Genomic DNA, 20,714 nt, shown 5'->3' with positions numbered 1-20,714 from the left:
GTGCTGCTCCACCTGCAAGTTTAAACAAACATTGAATATGGCGATAAAGACATTACTTGCGATAAATAAAGAGATATTGAAGTGTTCTCAGTTCTGCTGCTTTCAGTATTCGGCTAAAATTCAACAAATTGCTTGTTGAATTTAACACAAATGAAAAGGAAATCATTTCCAAACATAATTTTTTGAACAAACATTGAATTGAATATAAGAGACAACATTAAAAGGACAATTCTGGCGCAAAATGAACCTAGGGGTTAATAACAGATGTGTATCGAGTCAACCATTCTCTGGGATGTTTCCATGCTAATCAAATGTGTTTGTAGCTTTAAACAAGCTAGCGCAAACCACTGATTAGCTTACAACGCTAGTATTCGGGGCACTTGGAAAGTTAAAACAAATCGCCATTTCTATACCATTAACAAGGCTCAAAATATCACCACACTTCTACGGTAGCGTAATGAGGGTCCCTACATGTAAACAGAATCCTTGAGAACTTTGTACGTGTACAGACGGTTTATTAAAAAGACAGTTTAGAAACACAGCAGCGTTCTCGTATACAGGCGGCCGTCATCTTGGGAATACAGTCGTGAGCAGACGAATGCCGTGCAACCAGAAACAGCTCAAACACAGCCTTCGTGATTCGACTGGTCACGACTGTTTTCCGAGATGGCGCCTGTATGTAAACATGAACGCTACTGTCTTTATAATCTCTCTTTTTAATAAACTGTCTGTACACTTACAAAGTTCTCAATGCTTGAGAGCAGAGATAATACCTTCAGTTCCACGTCGTAAAAGGCCGTCTGACAGCAAAGTAAAGCCCTGGAAATATCCCTAATATAGCGCCCACTTAAACCGATGTAGATTTTTGTAGCCAATACACACCTACGAAGAGACTACGGAGAAGTAGCTCATACAACCACACTTGAAAACATCTGAACTGTCCCTTTAAATGAAACCAATCCTTTGTTTTAACTCTACTTACTTAAATGTCAGACTCCTCTAAAGTTGCCTTGCAATAGAATATTACAAAAACACACAGCTGCAGTGTGTTCATTTTCAAAACGTGCTTCAACATTTTGATTCAGAGGGCTTTAAACACATTACATCTGATCCTCAGTGTGACGCATTACCCCGAGCCTACCGAGAGCCCAGACTCTGATTAAGTCAAACATGAACATCCTTTCGAGTCAAAAGCGGACATTTATCAAATAAAGCATGTGAGGAGTCCTGTGGAAAACATGAATCTTCAAAACTTATAAAAAACTTCCCATGAGCTAAGAAAGCCATTTTCAGCTTTGTGGCAAAAATAACTTGCTTAGGGAAGTTGGTTAAGTTATTACATCAGATCCTCAGTGTCCCAACATTGCCCCGGGCCTACCGAGAGCCCAAACTCTAATTTAGTCTGGTTCAGTCTAACGTAGGGCTGGGCAATGGACCTTTTTCACAGCAGGCATTTGGACTTGTCATAGTCATAGTAGGAAAAGCACAGGTGAAATTAATAACCTTAACGATGGCTCAGTTCTATCAAGTGTCCCAGTAAGATATTTCAGTGAGTCAGCATGACCAATACCAGGACCTCTCCTAAGTGGAATGCAGCCATCAGTAATGGTTTAATACCAGAACCTCTCCTAAGTGGAATGCAGCCATCAGTAATGGTTTAATGCCAGGACCTCTCCTAAGTGGAATGCAGCCATCATTAATGGTTTAATACCAGGACCTCTCCTAAGTGGAATGCAGCCATCAGTAATGGTTTAATACCAGGACCTCTCCTAAGTGGAATGCAGCCATCATTAATGGTTTAATACCAGGGCCTCTCCTAAGTGGAATGCAGCCATCATTAATGGTTTAATACCAGGGTCTCTCCTAAGTGGAATGCAGCCATCAGTAATGGTTTAATACCAGGACCTCTCCTAAGTGGAATACAGCCATCATTAATGGTTTAATACCAGGACCTCTCCTAAGTGGAATGCAGCCATCATTAATGGTTTAATACCAGGACCTCTCCTAAGTGGAATGCAGCCATCATTAATGGTTTAATACCAGGACCTCTCCTAAGTGGAATGCAGCCATCAGTAATGGTTTAATACCAGGACCTCTCCTAAGTGGAATGCAGCCATCTTTAATGGTTTTGAATACACCTGTGCTTTTCCTACTATGACATGTCAACATGTTTGCCGTGAAAAAGTGCTCGTTGGACAATACTGGCGACTCTTTTTTTATTTTACAGAAAGTCGCTGCCTTATCTACAGAAAGTCGCCAGATTTGTCGCTAGTCGCTTTTGTGAAAAAAAGTCGCTATTGGCAACACCGCCCACACACACACTGGCCCGACGCACACACCAGCACACGAGTATAAACATCAGACCACTTACGTAGGCTACGGTGAAAGCTCCGAACTTCCTTTCGGAAGCATGTTTGTGTTTAATCCAGGGTCATTTATTGGTCAAAATATTATTAAGAAACATTCAAATATATTCGAATATTAATAAACAAACAAACTTCGAATATGATTTTAGGCAAAACTCAAAGCCCTAATTGAAGCTGAAATTTATAGAAAAAAAACATGTGAGCAGTCCTGTGAAAACACTGCATCTCCAAAACTTAAACTTTCCATGACCCAAGAAAGCAGTTTTCAGCTTGGTGGCAAACAAACAAATAAATAAAATAAAAAAAAGTTTTGTTTTGCTTAGGGAAGTCATTTCTTCAGCTGATCTGAAAAGACACCCAATGTGGAGATGCATCGTTTGCACATGACAGCGACTGTGTGGTGCCCCGTTTGAGAAGTTTTTCTGACCTTTTTCTTCCGGTCCAGCTTGTCGTGCAGACCCATCACGTCACTGGTGCTGGCGTCCACGGTGCTCAGCAGCTGCAGGACGACGACACAAACAAACACAAAAAGGACAAAAGTTCAACAATATTCAGAGCATGCTGCGGAAATGTTCTCCTCACAAACAAAAACATACAATCTGAAAATGAATGTATTCAGTTTATTTAAAGAAAGGAGACAGCGCAAATAAATAAAACGCATGATTATACATGGGTTCAAAATGTGAGAATGAGCCAAACGGCTGTTTATCGTCTGTAGTCCAGTGGCCTCGTTGTTAAAAAGGCTTTTTTAAGGACCAAGAAAGACAACACAAGCAAAGCAGAAGTAAAAGCATTAGAAGCAAGCAAAACAGATTACAAGATAAAACAACAGAGCATAGAGTGCAAAGATAAGACAAGACAGCTTTTGAGAGCAATAAAAGATTCAGTGAACTTTCAGATTGATCCGTACCGATAAGGTGTGTAAATCCCAAGTTTTATCACAATATTATAATCGATTTGATATTTGCTGATATCTAGAAGTCTCACGATACGATTCCGAATCCATTCAGGGTCCTGCGACCGATAGCAGACCATATCATAGGCCCATTTAGAAGTTACATTTATAGCAACTCGAAAATGGTTTGACAATTTTAGTTTCACCCTGCATCGATACTATTAGATTGTGGATCAGTGAATCGATACAGCGATCTGGATCGATGTATTAGACCCCTGGTACTAATCACACTGACTTTACACACAGCCGATTGCAAACAAGATGCAAATCTTTTACTGTAAGAAGTTTTGTGCTTCAAGAGATAATACTAGTAGTAGGGAAAGTACACTGAGAAAAGGGAACTGAAAAAGAGAAGAGGGAAGAAAAAAAAGCTAAATCAAACTAGCCAACATCTAAATAAAGTCAATCGGAACTAGCCTGGTTGACATCAGACCCTTCTCAGTTGTAACCCATTTTCAAGAGGGGCGTCACCAACAGACGGCGCTCAAATGCTTTTGGGTGCAATTGGATAGTCCTTCAACCAATCAGACCAACGAACAGTAGGGCTGTGCTCGATTAAAGAAATTCTGAGTCAATTCAATTGTATCGACTGATCGATTAGTTGATTTAATCGACAGATCTGTAAATCTGAGTTTCTCTGCAAAGAGTCATGCAAAAGCACCACTTTAATTCTTGTGTTTACCAGAGATGAGCTCATACGTTTCTTGGAAATAAGTCATTCAGCATGAAAACAGCATCAGACATGACTAATAGACTAAAGAGATCTAAGGTGACTAAGACCAAAACCACCGATTAGTCGACTAACTGACTAAGAGGGAGCAGCCCTAACGATCAGGGTGACGTAGCGGCGACAGCAGCATCAACGGGTTGCTGCGCTTCGGTGGCCGCCGTGTCGAATGTAAACAAAAATCTGCTCGCCGTTGCTGCGCTATCGTCATCGTGTAAAGCCCGCCTCAACGGTTGTGATTGGTGCCTTGATTTGGAAAAATTGGAAATAGGCTTGAATGGGCTCTTGGCCAGAGTGGCTTGCAGAAGTTCGTCTTCCCAGAAACATGAACACACTCACAAATTCAGTGTAATGTATATTAAAAAGTGTCATGTTAGCATCCGTAGAGCTGGTCTGTACCTGTCCTGCCGTGTTATAGAGCGTTTCCTGGACGACGGCGAGCTCCGAGCAAACAAACTCCTCCTGACTCAGCTTCTCTTTGGTCTGCTGCAGGTCTTTGCTCGTCTCCTCCAGTCTGACATCGACACAGAAACACACAACATTGTTAACAGAAACACAAACTCCTGCAGTCTCATTTCAACCAGCATGCAAAACCAATCCCTCACATCTGCTGCTTCTCGTCCAGGTCTACGGTGCACTGCTCCAGCCGGCTTTTACTGTCCATGAACAGCTCCGTCACCTGCACACAGGAACAAAGTCAAGTCTCATTGATATGGCCTCTTTAAAACCTTGGTTACAAAGTGCTTCACAAAAGATAAACAAAACACAAACATTACAACAGAACAATAAGAGGCAACTCTACTCAAAATGGAGCATTAATACAGTCTGGAGTGAGACCAATCAAAGCTTTATAGATGAGGAGGATCTTGTATTGAATTGGAAGCCAGTGAAGAAACATCAGAACTGGGGGGACGGGAGAGTGGTGATTAGGTCTTTAAAAAGGTTATAAAACTAACTTTCATATTTGCTGAAAGTGACCCTATGTTCCAGGAGAACTACATGAAGCAGGTAATAAAAAAATAAATAAAAATCCGGCTCCTCTGGCCCCACCTACAGGCTGTAGTGAGATTTGCAAAAATCCACAGCTCCCTGTTCAGATGCACCAATCAGGGCCAGGGGGGTGGTGTCTAACTGTGGGTCACTGCTCATGCACACACATGCATTCTCCCTTGTGGGGGGAGGGGCTTAGTAGACCATTTTGGGCTTTGGCAGGAAGGGGGGAGGGACTGAGAAGTTGTTGATGTTAAAAATGTTTGGCTAAGTCCTGGATCTTCACAATCCTACCTACGGCTTCCACAGGAGGCTCCACGCAGAGCTGTCCCCCGTAGCCTACGGAAGTGTCCTGATGTTTATACTTGTGCGTCGATGTCTTTAATAGAATAGCAGGGCCTGTGTGTGTGTGTGTGTGTGTGTGTGTGTGTGTGAGCGATTGAGTAGTATTGAAAACGTTTCCCCTATTAATATACAAGAGTGGCAGGCTGCCAGGCCAAAGGGATAAATAAACGCCAAATATCAAAGTGTTTTCTCTGCTATATTCATTCTGCGGCGACACACTGCAGTAAGTCCATAAACGAGGCACCGGTCTTAGTCCTAGTGCTGTTAGTTCACGTCTTTGACAGCAGGACAGTCGAGAGCTTCCTCTAAACTGCTACATCAGTTGAAACGTTGTCCGTAACGTTAGCCTACCGGTTACAAACAGGCTCGATAGTGAACGACACTAAACGTGCTGATGGATTCGGTGTTTTCCAGACTCTGGGAAATAGAAACCAAGCCCATGTTGAAGTTAGGGCTCGCATACCTTCTTGATCTCCTCCTCCATGGCAGCGATCCTGTCCGTGTACTCAGACGTGTGCTCCTCATGAGAGGTGATCTGACCCATCATACTCCTGAAACACACACACACGTTTAATTTATATCTGTTACAGCAGAACAGAATATACAAGGTCCCTACGCTTTCCGTTTTTTTCTAATGGTTCATGTGGAGGTCTAAAAGTTGTAACAGGTCCCTGACAGTTGATGGATTTCTAAAGATTCCAGTATGTTCTTACACTTTTAAGGGTCTGGATGAACTTCAAGTCAAAATAATTCAAGAAATTATAGTTCCAAATTAAAAAGGTCTATAAGTAAGGTAGTCACTAAGGTAGCCATCCACAGATAGTTAATCCTGAGGATTCACTGTGCCACATGTACAGCATGTGCAACATTTAAAGATTTATAAAATCATGGCCGAAATATTTTAATAGCTTAGTATATTATGCATTTAAAAAAAATAAAAATAATAAAAAAAATGTATAAAGGCTTTAGACCGCCCTACACTTTATTGTAGGCCCAGTTTAATATGAAACTTAATTTTATACAGTATGTAGTAGGGGTTCCCTGCTCCGTCTCTTTCAGTTTAGGGGTCCTTTGTTTAAAAAAACGTTGAAGACCCCTGGCGTAGACATTACACCACAAAAAGAATTTAAGAAACCTTTTAACCTGACTAAAGTTCTACAGTCTTTACAGCATGTTGGTGATGCACCAGGTGTTACACAACTAAAAAGGTTGATACCCAGTAAAACAAATCAATCTTTTGTGTTGGGTCTGTTGTGCTTTGATGCGACCTACTCGTAATTCTCTGCAGACAGATAAACTCCGTTCTTGTCCCGAGTGGCGGCCAGATCGCGCTTCAGACGCTCGATCTCCTCCGTGTATTCCTGACAGGACAGAAACACAGGTCAGTATTTTCCTTTAAAAAGATGTTGAAATGTGTTGTTCGACTTCACTGCTTGACTCAAAGATTTGGGGGTTCCCTTTAAGGCCCGTCTACCTTGATGAGCGTCCTCTTGGTGAGTTTCTGGTTGACCTCGGGTTTGTTCATGATGTTCTTGGCTCTGCTGGCGTACTCCAGCGTGCTCAGAGTCTCCTGCACAGACAGTAATATCACATCATCAGTCGCACGCACTGAATCAGAGGAGCAAAGCGCACATAAAGAACGTATTCACAGAAGCCACAGGACGTACTTCCAGGTTGCTGGAGGAAGGAGACACGGTGGCGATGATGGAGGTTTTTGTTCGACCTCCGAGGGAGTCCTGCAGGATTCTGGTCAGCTTTGACTCTCTGTGGGAAAAAAAAAAAAATATACATTTATTTAGCCACCGCAAGTATTCGGCCGAAAACAGCACACAAAGCAGCGTCGGTGTTCAGCTGAACACATTTTACCGAACAATTACCTTTTTCAAACATCCAGGGTTCATACACATTTCACTTTTTGTCATACCTTTCCATACTATGTGGATGTCACAGTGCAAATAATAACTTAATTATTTAAATAAATTATTTGAAAAACCAACTTAAAGCTGGTACACACCAGCCAGACGGCCGACCCTCGGCAGTAAAGCCAGTCGAAATGATCAGTCGGGTCCCCGAGGTCCAAAAAAAAACTGCCTCGGGACACGCTGAGGCGACACCGACTTGAGAAACGTAATACGTCTCCATAGCAGCAGGCGGCGCTACTCTATATTATTGCCCAAGAAATGAAAACCGGCAGCTGATTGGACGAACGCGTCACATGGGTCTGGTTTCTCCAGAAATTCAAAGCCAGACTGTCATGGCGGCTCGTTCAGAATACGATCTCATATTTTACTAAAATAGTTCACAGAGACATGTTACTGGAAACATTTTAAGTGAGAAATAGGCCGCGCAGTCTCTGAATCTGTCTTCATTTCAGATCAACAAAGGTCAGGTTAAGAGATTTGTCAGATTTTGAGAGAGACTAGTCATACTCATTCTGCTTGCCATTTCCTGGTGAGTCCCGACTGCCCTGCCGCTGACTGAACATGTCAGGTCGGCCAAAACGACAGCCCCAGCCCCCCCCCCCCGACTGACGACAGCACGGGACAGGATAAATGGTAGGATAGGCTACTATATATAAAGGGTAGGATAGGCTACTATATATAAAGGATAGGATAGGCTACTATATATAAAAAAGGGGTAGGATAGGCTACTATATATAAAAGGGTAGGACTATGGTAATTATGGATAGGTTATTTATAAAGGGTAGGATAGGCTACATATATAAAGGGTAGGATAGGCTACTATATATAAATGGTAGGATAGGCTACTATATATAAAAGGGTAGGATAGCACTATATATAAAAGGTATAGGCTATATATATAGGATAGTACTATATATAAGTGGTAGGATAGCTACTATATATGGTGGGTAGGATAGGCTACTATATATAAAGGGGATAGGATAGGCTACTATATATAAAGGTAGGATAGGCTACTATATATAAGGGTAGGATAGGCTACTATATATAATGATGGTAGGATAGGCTACTATATATAAAGGGTAGGATAGGCTACTATATATAAAGGGATAGTAGGATAGGCTACTTATATATAAAATGGTGGGATAGGCTACTATATATAAAGTGTAGGATAGGCTACTATATATAAAGGGTAGGATAGGCTACTATATATAAAGGGTAGGATAGGCTACTATATATAAAGGGTAGGATAGGCTACTATATATAAAGGGTAGGATAGGCTACTATATATAAAGGGTAGGATAGGCTACTATATATAAAGGGTAGGATAGGCTACTATATATAAAGGGTAGGATAGGCTACTATATATAAAGGGTAGGATAGGCTACAATATATAAAGGGTAGGATAGGCTACTATATATAAAGGGTAGGATAGGCTACTATATATAAAGGGTAGGATAGGCTACTATATATAAAGGGTAGGATAGGCTACTATATATAAAGGGTAGGATAGGCTACTATATATAAATGGTAGGATAGGCTACTATATATAAAGGGTAGGATAGGCTACTATATATAAAGGGTAGGATAGGCTACTATATATAAATGGTAGGATAGGCTACTATATATAAATGGTAGGATAGGCTACTATATATAAATGGTAGGATAGGCTACTATATATAAAGGGTAGGATAGGCTACTATATATAAATGGTAGGATAGGCTACTATATATAAATGGTAGGATAGGCTACTATATATAAATGGTAGGATAGGCTACTATATATAAAGGGTAGGATAGGCTACTATATATAAAGGGTAGGATAGGCTACTATATATAAATGGTAGGATAGGCTACTATATATAAAGGGTAGGATAGGCTACTATATATAAATGGTAGCATAGGCTACTATATATAAAGGATAGGATAGGCTACTATATATAAAGGATAGGATAGGCTACTATATATAAAGGGTAGGATAGGCTACTATATATAAATGGTAGGATAGGCTACTATATATAAATGGTAGGATAGGCTACTATATATAAATGGTAGGATAGGCTACGATAACACCGTAGTGTGTGTTCTGAGTGACAGTCCAACATCAGATAGGCTATAGAGGCTCTTTACAGCTACACCAAGTTGTTAACAGACAGCCCACATTTATCAGAGTTTGAATCTGTCGGCACTATGTCCCGAGATCAGCCCTCCCTGTTACCTAGCAGCAGCGCCGCGTCAGACACGCTTCTGGTGTGTAGGACACAGAAAAATCCACGCAGCTGAGACGCCACAGAAACGCCACGCTCGCCAGACGCGTGCAGTGTGTAACCGGCCTTACAGTTTACTTTACGGAACCTGCTAGGATGTTGGTAGTGAACTGAAGAGCTACGCAAAAAACACCCTTTGCTAAAATAACATAGGCTTCCCCAAATCGCGTTGTGGTACATCTTTTGCCTCACTGAAAACGCAAATCTCCCTGGTCTAAGCATTTGGGCTGAACTTTATATTTTAGAGAACAACGTACGGTAGATAGTCTGGAAACAAACATTTCTCCATACACTCGTTTCTTTTTTCCATACTTATTCAGACCTGGACATTACTAAAAAAGGTTCCAGGTTTTCCATACCGCGTAGGAACCCTGAATATCAACCAGCGTGGAGCGAAGGCCAATTTATGCTTCAGCGTTGAGACGCCGTGGCTACGTGGAGGTACTAATAGGGCTGGGCGATATGGCCTAAAAATAAAATCCCCGATTTTTTCAAAAAAAAAAATCCGATTTAAGATTTAAATCGATTTGTTTCTCCCTCTACTTAAAATCAATCTGCAGATGACAAAGAAATTGTTCAAAACAAGTTTTATTTAGTTTTGACACACACACACACACACACACACACACACACACACACACACACACACACACACACACACACACACACCATTATGATCATTCATGCCAGTTTTGTGGAAATATAAATTGGTTTGGAGGTTGGTTTTTTTTGGAGGGGGCCTATATATTCAACAACAAAACGGATGCGTGAGATAAAGCTGTTTTCACACATACAGGTGGTAATTCACTTCTCGTTCCTCGCTAAAAGTTCAAATCATTTTAACGTTATAGCGCAACCTTGCCCCTATTTTCACCTGTTGCTGAGTAACGTACGTCAACATCCCGTGGTCTCTTGAATGTAGCATACCTGTAGCAAGCTCCTTCGTAGCGATAAAAACAAACGGGATGAGCCCGTTCGGAGCTACGGGAGCCCAGAGGGGAGCGTCGGCGGATGTTGAGGAGAAAATCGATTTTTCCTTTAAACAAATCCACGTTGACTACACATTCGAGTTAATCGATAAAATCGATTTATCGCCCAGCCCTAGGTACTAAATACTCGCAGGGACGCACGTCGCTCGGACGTGACTTGGTAGCGTTACATTTCCCCGACACATCTCCTGGTTCTCCTTCTCCACAAACATGAGATCAAGCAGAGGGTTAACTTCTCCTGCTCCAGATCTCCCACCGTGGTCAGAAAGACCAGAGGAGCCACTTTGGTTCTCTCACTAGGACTCTAGAGTCACTACTCACTCCGAAGCTACCAGCCGATTGATTTGAGCTAACAACAACAAATTAGACTTGAGTTCACACTGCAGGACTGCGGTGTGACTTCACCAGTGAGCGTGACTTTACCTGTACGGGATGTGAGGCCTCTTCTCCACCAGGGCGGTGATCACGCGGCCCAGCGTCAGCAGCGACTGGTTGATGTTTCCCGCCTCGCGAGCTCGCTTGTCCACCGCACCTGAACGCCCGATGTTCTCACTGCCGGCGAGATCCACCTGGAGAGGGGAGGATGGAAACTTGTACTTTATGTCCTGCTAACTCCAAATATATATGTATGAATTGTGTGCTGCAAAGTGTCTACTTTGTAAACTAAAAATGAGGAGACTTTTCTCAGGAACTGAGCCTTGTTTAAATTATCCATCCATCCATACCTTATGTCAGTCTAGTTATTACGGTTAGAAGTATAACTGACAGATTCTTTAACGAGTCACAATACAAATAACCTTTACTTCAGAGCTTTTTAAAATCAACGCCAAAGTGCTTCACAAAAAAGCAAAAACAAAGAAATAAAGACCATTTGGTGTATAGAAACCTCTACAATGTAGGCAAGAATATAGAAAAAACATTTTGTATAGATATGAAAGACTCAAAAAGGAGGTTCAAGCTCAATTTAAAAAAAATAAATAAATAAAATCAGGAGAGGCTCATTGAGTACATTAACTACTTTAAAATGGAATGGATCAAATTTATCCTGAAAGATTACCAGATTGAGTTTTCCGATCTTCACCAGTTCCTCTCCGTCCATGGTGATCTCCTTCATGTGAATGGTGACGGAGAACACCGAGTGGGAGCGACTACACAGAGAAACAACACGACAAAATCAGCAGAGGTGGTCAACAGCAGTAGGAGAACATCTGGAAAACATTAGACCAGACTGTAAAAGAAGAAGACATAGGGGAGCTGCTACGGTGATACGCTCATATCATTTGCTTTACTATCGACCAATCAATCATCGGCCCGGCCGATTACCGGGGGCTGATATTTGGCAGTTTGCAGATTATCTGTATCTGTGTTTTATTTTACTGATAACCTATAACGTTAAATTGTCCAATGAAAAGGAGCCTAATATGAACACTTTAATTAATTAAAAAGTGGAGTTGAAACTAACTTGTGTGTTGGGAGTTTATAACATTCCAAAATGTTAATTTCAATTAAAAGATTTTTATTTTCAATGTAAATGCATATCGGTTATCCGTTTCATTAACTACCAATTATCGGTATCGTCCCTGAAAGAAACCGTATCGGTCGACCCCTAGTAAATATCAGTCCTTCCAGAAAAATGCAGAGTTTTTTTGTGATTGTTGCGGGCAAAAATCCTCGATTATGCGGCACGTTTTCTTAAAAAATGTGATGGAATATGCGGGATATTTATGCAATTTTATGCGATGAAATTGCAGGAACTTGCAAAAAATTTCAGGAACTTACAAAAAATTTCAGGAACTTACAAAAACTGCGGTTTGATGAAAAAGAGAAGAAAGAGTGATTCCCCCAACACCCTTAATTTCCAAAAATAGTTTATAGATATTCAGTCATTGCAATAAGTAAAAAAATAAGATACAAAAATATATACAAATAATATATTAAAGTAAAAATAAAAGTAATAGTCTAAACAGAGGGAAATAAAAGATACAAAAGAGACAGACTTTTAAAAATCGTTAATAATATAGACAGCAGGAGCACTTAAAGTAATTTCAGATAATATCAGATATTAAGATAGCTTTCTTATTGGATACCAACTTAAGAGACTCAAAGTACAACATGTCAAATTCAATCTCCAAAACCTGCTTTTCGATGATGTTCACGTCGCGTAATTACGCCACTTCATAACGTTCCCATGGCAACAGGGGAAAATGGCTGCTCTAGTGTGAAGTAAACGCAACATTTTTCAACTTTCTGCTGAGATATATGTGAATTTTTTGCAACGAAAATGCGGGGATTATGAAATCATGCAAGCACCGCATATTTTGCGCGGAAATCGGCAATTTGTGCGGCGAAAGTGCAGCTTATTTGAAAAAATGCGCCCCCCCGCATGAATATGCGTACTTTGGCTGATTATGCGATGAATTATGCGATCGCATAATCGCGTTTTTCTGGAGGGACTGAAATATGGCCCGTAGCAGGTTGGACAGAAATCATCCAGAAGTGTGCGATGGATAGGGTTGGGTATCGTTTGGTTTTTTTTCGATTCCGGTGCTAAATCGATACTTTTAAAACAGTGCCTAAACCGGTACTTTTCAATAAAGTAAAAAAAATAATAAAGGGTAGTAAACAACAGTCAGTGACTTGTTTATTGCTAAGGCCATGGTCAAAATGAAAGATTTAATAATAATGTAATAACTATAACAATAACAATAACTTATTTCACCAGTAAATTGCTGTTGAACCCCAGATGGGAAAAGGGTATTTTACAATTACTGTGAATGCACCACGAGGCTACCAGTTTTAAGTGAACGCACCGTCTGTGTTGTTTAATTCCGACAACGGCAGCTGCAAGTGAACGCACCGTCTGAGTGGTTTAATTCCGACCATATAAACATAGTACTACTAGTACTACTACTGTATATCTATGAATTCCGACAGCGGCAGCTGCTGCTGCGCTGCAGAGCAGACTGTTACATCCCGCTGTTGAAGTCCTCCACAGTGAAATACAGTCACACTTTACACTGTTTAACGTTAGCTGTCAGCATTTTACCGGTGTTTAATCCAGCTGCTAGCTAAAGGTAGGCTAACGTTACATGCTGTCAGGTGTAGTGTAAAGTCAAGCGCCAAATTGAGGCACCGAAACTTTCGTTCTTATTCGGTCTCGTTACTACCGTTTACGTCGGCACCGGTTCCCTATTGGCACCGGGTTTCGGTACCCAACCCTAGCGATGGAGTTTAACTTTCGGCGAGTACCTGGAGTAGGCGTTCATGAGCGTGGAGGCCGTCCTCCTCTTGGCCGATCCTCTCTCCAGGATCTGATAGACTTCGTCTTTGTTGTGCACGGTCACCTCTTCCAGACCCTTCACCACCACGCCGCGCTGAGACACAGACACACAGACACACACACGGTTTACCGAAAACGGAACAATGTCAACAATGTGCATAAATTAGCAGCGACGTCGCCATTTACTCTGCATCTTAACTGATCTGTGTGAGCCGTCAGAAACACCTCCACTGTTAAAGGAATAGTTTAACATTTTGGGAAATGCATTTTCATTGCAATCGTTCCGATGGGAAAGCAAAATAAGCTAATTTAAAAAAAAAAAGGTAATTAAATATTGTATTGACGCGATTATCAGACAGGGTTTTTCCCCCCCATTTGAATATATCTGAGAAAGTGAGGATGTCCTATATTTGGGCCCTTAAGCAAAGCAGTGACCTGAATGTGCCCGTCATGACCGGAGCCATCAATCCAGACTCCAGCCGGAGCCAGGGGGGGGGGCTGAAAGACAGAGGGACGCAGTGAGCATCCTGAACAGAGCGGCTCAAAAGTTAGCAAACAAATAAGAGAAGAGAGTTTAGTTGCCAACTTTTAATAAAAAGGAGAATTCTGGTCGATTTGAACACGTAGCTCTGTTGTTTGTGGTCACGGAGTGCTGTCAGTAGCGAGAAAAACGAAAATAATCAGAGCTACGGCCTGTCTATGTTGCTACATTTTTTGTTTTTTGGTGGAAAAAATAAGTTTTGCAATATTGGATTGTAGGAGTTGGACAATGGAAATGTGTGGACTTCACCGGACACCGCAACTAACACAGGTATGAGCATTGGCTCAACTAGCACAACTTTCATGCATTTCTTTCACATCTACTGCAGTGAGATTCACTGTGTTCACTCGGAAGGAATCACTTCACATGGGTAGGCACTTGTAATGACATCTCAAACACGTTAAGAGGCTAAAAGCACGTTTAAAACCTGCCCCGTTTCAGCCGCCTGGGTGCGAACTGTAGCAGGAGCATAACTCTGTGTAGGCAGCACCGATTATTTTCGTTTTTTCCATGACCACGAACAGCTACGTGTTGAAATCGACCAGAATTCTCCTTTAAGATGATGGCGACAAACGCAGCAGAGTCGTCAAACAACTGCCAAGCAGCGAAGAAATGTGGTGTCACAGAAAGTAATGTGTGGTGCTGGCTGTCATTACCCAAAGTGAGTCGAGTGCCGATGTGAGTAGCGCATGCTCAGATTTAAACGGTTTACGGCATAACGTGTCTTACTGAAATTTGTGAAATCTGTAAAATAATAAACTTTTCTCTTTACAAACAATAACAGAAGATGGAAATCATTTCTAAAACGTTTTAGCTATCTTTGATTGTTTGGTTGCTAACGTTAGCTCAAAACGCCATTCAAGTGACCAATGTTGTGTTTGATTGCTAACTTGTAGCTAGCAGTCATTTCAAAAACGTTTTAGCTATCTATGATAGTTTGATTGTTAACGTTAGCTAAAAACGCCATTAGCATCTAGTAGGCTACTTGATTGCTAATGTTAGCTCAAACCACCGTTAGCATCTTGTAGGCTACTTGATTGCTAACGTTAGCTCAAACCACCGTTAGCATCTTGTAGGCTACTTGATTGCTAACATTAGCTCAAACCACCGTTAGCATCTTGTAGGCTACTTGATTGCTAACGTTAGCTCAAACCGCCGTTAGCATCTTGTAGGTTACTTGTCTCAAAGTGACGCATGCGCAACTCAAATCTGCACTCTACTCACTTTGGGTAGTGGCACTGGCAAGCCCAAAAAGACTGGCTTAAAAACACCAGCAACAAAAAAAGCTAACGGTTGTTCCCAAACCGTCCGCTTCCGTGAGCTTGACCGGAGGGTGTGTGATATTTCTTTCCCTTTATTAAAAAAAGGTCCGATGTGTGGGAATTTCTCCCATCTAGCGTTGAGATCATACATCGCAATCAACTCTCTCGCGCCACGCAGTTCAAAAGTAGGTATTACAGCTACGGTAGCCTTCGCGCTTCAAAAAGCCGATCTCTTGCTCTTTTCAATCTCCTTTTTCTGGGCGAAGAAGATTTGAATGTGTGCGCGCCTCCATGTTTCCTTCGTCAAACTTGCCGGGGGTCCGGGAAGCTACGATACCCGTTAGCAGCACCTATGAGTTTATCATGTGACAGCGAAAACACGAAAGGTGGAGCAATATGTCCTGTATCACACACACACACACATCAAGACAGAGCATGAACATGGAGCGTCTACCCCAGTTCATGCAAATGTAAAATTTCAAGCCAATAGGAATACTTGGAATTGATGGTGGAGGTAAATATTCATGAAAAAGGACAAGTTGGTGAACGGGACACACAGATTTTGATAATGAACAACTAAACACGTTACACACTGGGCCTTTAAAAACAAGATTAGGTCCTCACAAAAGTAAGAGGAGTCCTAAAAAGGAAAGGTGGCGCCTTATATTCGGGTCAAAAAAGTAGTTAATTTCCCAAAGTTTTCCTTTAAAAAGACAGAAGTAATACAGCAAGCTCACACAGATCAATTAGGCAAACGCCACACCCCAAAAAAAGCGCAATATATACTGGAATCATGACTCTAGCCGATGCTAATCTTTACTCACCTTGTTCCGCGGGTCGTCGAAGAGCTGCAGCCTCTCGTTGACGTCGTCCGAGGGGCTGAGCAGGTCGAACAGCTCCTCGTTGTAGATCTCCAGCAGCGAGACTTTGACGGAGAATCCTTTTTTTTTTCTACAGGACACTTATAAGCCCCAGAGGGTCCTAAAACAACAACAACAACACAAACCTAAGAGTTTAAATCGGTTCATTTTCTGCTTCTTATAGCTCCGTTACTGTCAGCGGTGGAATGTAACTAAGTACATCTACTCCAGTACTGCACTTAAGTCCAAATGTTGAGGTACTTGAGTCTTTTCTTTTCATGCCACTTTCTACTTTTACACCGCTACATTGCAGAGAGAAATACTTCAGAAATTACTCCACTACATTCATCTGTTCCAGCTTTAGTTACTAGTTACTTTAGTTACTCCGCTACATTCATCTGTTCCAGCTTTAGTTACTCCACTACATTCATCTGTTCCAGCTTTAGTTACTAGTTACTTTAGTTACTCCTCTACATTCATCTGTTCCAGCTTTAGTTACTAGTTACTTTAGTTACTCCGCTACATTCATCTGTTCCAGCTTTAGTTACTAGTTACTTTAGTTACTCCACTACATTCATCTGTACCAGCTTTAGTTACTAGTTACTTTAGTTACTCCACTACATTCATCTGTTCCAACTTTAGTTACTAGTTACTTTAGTTACTCCTCTACATTATTCTGTTACAGCTTTAGTTACTAGTTACATGTAGTTTATCAAATCTGATGTTTGATTCTAAAGTAAACTAGCCGACAATATAACGGACTACAAGTCACGCTGAGATGATGAGACCATTAAACACACATCTGGTTGGATCCTTTACTCTTACTACAACGGGAGGATTCTTCTTTACTTTTATTACTTTAACTACATTTTCCTGATGAGACTTACAGACTTTTACAGATGTAACATTTTCAATGCATTTTTACAGTGTGGTACTAGTACTTTTACTGCAGTAAAGGACCTGAATACTTTACCGCTGGTTACTGTCTGATTTGATGAAGTAAACGAGTGATTTATGGCTCCTTCTTTACCTCCTCCCAGGTGAACTCTCCGTCTGGACTCCTCTCTCCCTCCATGGTGAACGTCTTTCCTGTTCCCGTCTGACCGTAGCTGAACAACAACGAAGACACGTTTTTATTTCACGCCCATTAAAAAAAAAATAATGCTTAAATAAAAACATAATTCCAGTACAGTTCAGAACAGAAATGGACGTTAATTTACAGAAGAATTAAAAAAAAGTCATTGCGAGCAGCAGATCACTCACGCAAAAACAGTGCAGTTGTATCCCATAATGACTTCATCCAGAATGGGGCAAACAACACTCCTGTACACATCGATCTGCTTAGCAGCTTGGCCAAAGACCTGTAGAAGAAAATATATTTTAACAATTAAAAAAATAATAATAAAAGATAACAGAGCAGGAGTACCCGTAGGGTTCTCCAAGTTAAATTCAAGACTTTAAAATATGATATAACATCACGTATATAGTGCCACCTTATCGTGTTTATTTATCTTGACTGTTAAATATTACCATTTAAATTTCCTATTTGGTTGTCATTTTATATATTATTTAAATTTAAATATTACTATTTAAAATTTTATATTTGTCTGTGATTGAACTGTCAAATAGAAAGCTGCTAAACTGGGTAACGTTGTTGAAAACAATGACACTAAAGAGCTATTTTACTTTATTTTATAAATACCACCTAGGATGATATGCAATGCCAACTTTACAGCCATGAAATGGAAAATCAGTGTGGATTTTAAACAAGAGGAAAGAAGTATTTACCAGTTAACGTTACCTGAATTTAAGACATTTTTGTTAAGTTTGTTTGTACTCCAATACAATATATTTGTCACATTTAGAGCTTTTATGCTACAAAATAAAAGTCAATTTGATCATTGGGATCAGCTCTGGATAACCAAAAGATCCTCCATAGGATCAAACGCCACACTGTGTCGTACTGAAGTGAGTAAAGACAAAATGCATCCATTCACCAGTGGTGGGCGGATCGATCCAACTATCCATAATATTTATATGATATTAATCAATACCAGTGTAATGAGATCGATACTTTAGTTTCAGTTTCTCTCGGCTACGGCCATGACTGACAGCCGAATTCGCGAATTCACGTATGATCGCGCGATATAACAGGATGTAGTTTCTATAAACAGAACCACAAAACTTGTCAAAACCTGAGCAGGCACACTATGCTCCTCCTTCCCCCCTCTTTTGATTTGAAGTTGTAGAGGGAATGGTGTCTAAAATAAGGCCCTAAGGCCTGTCCAATCTGACTCCAATTTATTAATTCCCGCGCCTTCTTACGGCTGACTTAAGTTTACCAGAACACAAGGATCAATCGGAGACTTTTGAGTGTTTGTCTCAGAGTTTCTAGACAAACCGTTATCTTCACAAACACACACACAAGGTCGGGACCTTGTGGTGCAACTTCCTCGTCTGTTCTGTAACTTTAACTACCTTTCCGGTTTCTGCTCATCTGTCTAGTACACAATGCATTCTTATGCCATAAAGAGCCATAAGCTATAGCTAACGGCTTAAGGTTAACCATCTAGGTGTCAGTGATATTTCCTTGAATCACTTCCTCAATGACTGCACACAGCTTCTTTTGCAACGTGCACAAATATAACTAACTGCTGATATTCTACACCGTCACGTGACTCAGCGGCGCCAGGCCTGGCAGCGGCCAGCATCGCATGCACGCACATACAGGACAGAGACGAAGCAGAAGAAGAGAAGAGGAGCGCTGTGTGGGTATATTTACAGGCCGAAAATGAAACGTCAAGCTGTATAATTTGTAAAAAAGCTGTAAGATACAGCATTTGAAAATTCTGTCCTGGGTTTTAACTTAATAGTCCAAAAAGGTACTATATAAAAATCACAAAAACATTTAAGGTCATAAAAATTCATTCAGATTTAGCAATTTGATGATGCATCCACCTTAAGGGTATAGTGGAGGATTTTCCCGAATTTTAGAAAAGATCCGCCCTCTCCACTTTTTGAAAAAATGCACATGCGCAACACTCTCCCTGCTCCCGAGACGTAACGCCAATTAAACGTGTGCACGAGAGTGCACTGTTTACAAGTTGCTGTCGGCATGGCTCATACGAGCTACTTTCAGAAAGGAGATATGCACTTTTTCACAAATTGAGATGTTTACCGTGTCTGCGCGGTGCGTGACTTGTGCGTGACTTTACCTGTCGAGTAGAAACTTGGCGACTGAGGCATCAGTGGAGAGCCCAACCTGTGCTTTTAGCGCACGCCAGCGTGTGAAACATTCTCCCAAAAACACTCCGGTCTTGTTTCTTTCTTCAGAGGCCTTTCTCTTCTTGTCGTACCTTTCGTAGACACTCGTAGCTCACCACACATATACACCTGAAAGTATTCATGCGCAGAAAGCGAAAACTACCCTAGGGACGAGCACGTACCACGGCCTTACGTAAACATAGCGCCAGAATGATTGACAGCTAGGAGGACCAATAGTCTTGATGATCCACCCGGAAAAAGAAAATCCTCCACAATACCTTTAATTATTAAAAAGTATCGCTATCGTATCGGGGATACTGGCCCTGTGTTTCCTCAGTATCGGATCAATACATCACTCAGCACTACCACTCACCATGTCAAACGTGTAGGTCTTCCGTGCCGCCTTGTCGTTCATCCCTCCCGTCCGCACGCTCACCTCCTTCCTGTTCGGTTCGCAGTCCATGACCCCGTAGGACGACTTGCGCTCCATCGTGTTGAAAGGCCTGAAAACACGTCAAGAAAACGGGGTTTTGGTGACGTTGTCGAGCGGCCAGTAGACAGATTAACTAACAGATGAACGTATGTTACGGCTAAAGGCTGGGACAAATTAGCAATACAAAAGAACTAGAGCTGCAAAGATGAACCGATTAACTGTCAACTAGTCAATTAATCTGCAGTGTAGACCTATTGAAGGTCAGCAGGTGGATGTCAGACAAAAGGCTATCGCTTCACTTAGGGAAAACGGAAGCAATACTGTTTGGGTCAAAGATAAAACTGAAAAGATCCCCTGGTTTTAATCTTTTAGTTGGATATATTGAGATTAATGTAAAGGACTCCGTTAGTTACCTTAGTTGTGTGCTGGACTGCCACTTGTCTGGAGTGGGCCAAGCCAAAAGGTACTTACCAAGGTAAATCAAAGAGTACGTTTCTTGGCCAGAATCTCAAGGTTT

General features: G+C 41.2%; 1 protein-coding gene across 1 annotated transcript in view; it reads right to left on the bottom strand.

Annotated features, from left to right (window-relative positions):
• kif11 (kinesin family member 11) overlaps window positions 1–20,714 on the bottom strand; it is a 35,623-nt gene that overhangs the window by 12,691 nt on the left and 2,218 nt on the right. The window contains 15 exon segments of the mRNA XM_039783652.1: window positions 1–12; window positions 2,794–2,865; window positions 4,448–4,562; window positions 4,654–4,727; window positions 5,847–5,934; window positions 6,656–6,744; window positions 6,858–6,953; window positions 7,051–7,147; window positions 10,981–11,126; window positions 11,615–11,705; window positions 13,807–13,931; window positions 16,465–16,580; window positions 17,461–17,609; window positions 17,764–17,861; window positions 20,138–20,267. The exon segment at window positions 1–12 is cut by the window's left edge and continues 124 nt beyond it. Coding sequence (XP_039639586.1) covers window positions 1–12; window positions 2,794–2,865; window positions 4,448–4,562; window positions 4,654–4,727; window positions 5,847–5,934; window positions 6,656–6,744; window positions 6,858–6,953; window positions 7,051–7,147; window positions 10,981–11,126; window positions 11,615–11,705; window positions 13,807–13,931; window positions 16,465–16,580; window positions 17,461–17,609; window positions 17,764–17,861; window positions 20,138–20,267 — 1,498 coding nt within the window.

Source organism: Perca fluviatilis, chromosome 19, assembly GCF_010015445.1.
Source record: "Perca fluviatilis chromosome 19, GENO_Pfluv_1.0, whole genome shotgun sequence".
In the NCBI taxonomy this organism is placed as follows: Eukaryota; Metazoa; Chordata; class Actinopteri; order Perciformes; family Percidae; genus Perca; species Perca fluviatilis.
Note: the sequence above shows the minus strand (reverse complement) of the source record. Positions and strands in the feature narration are given on the sequence as shown.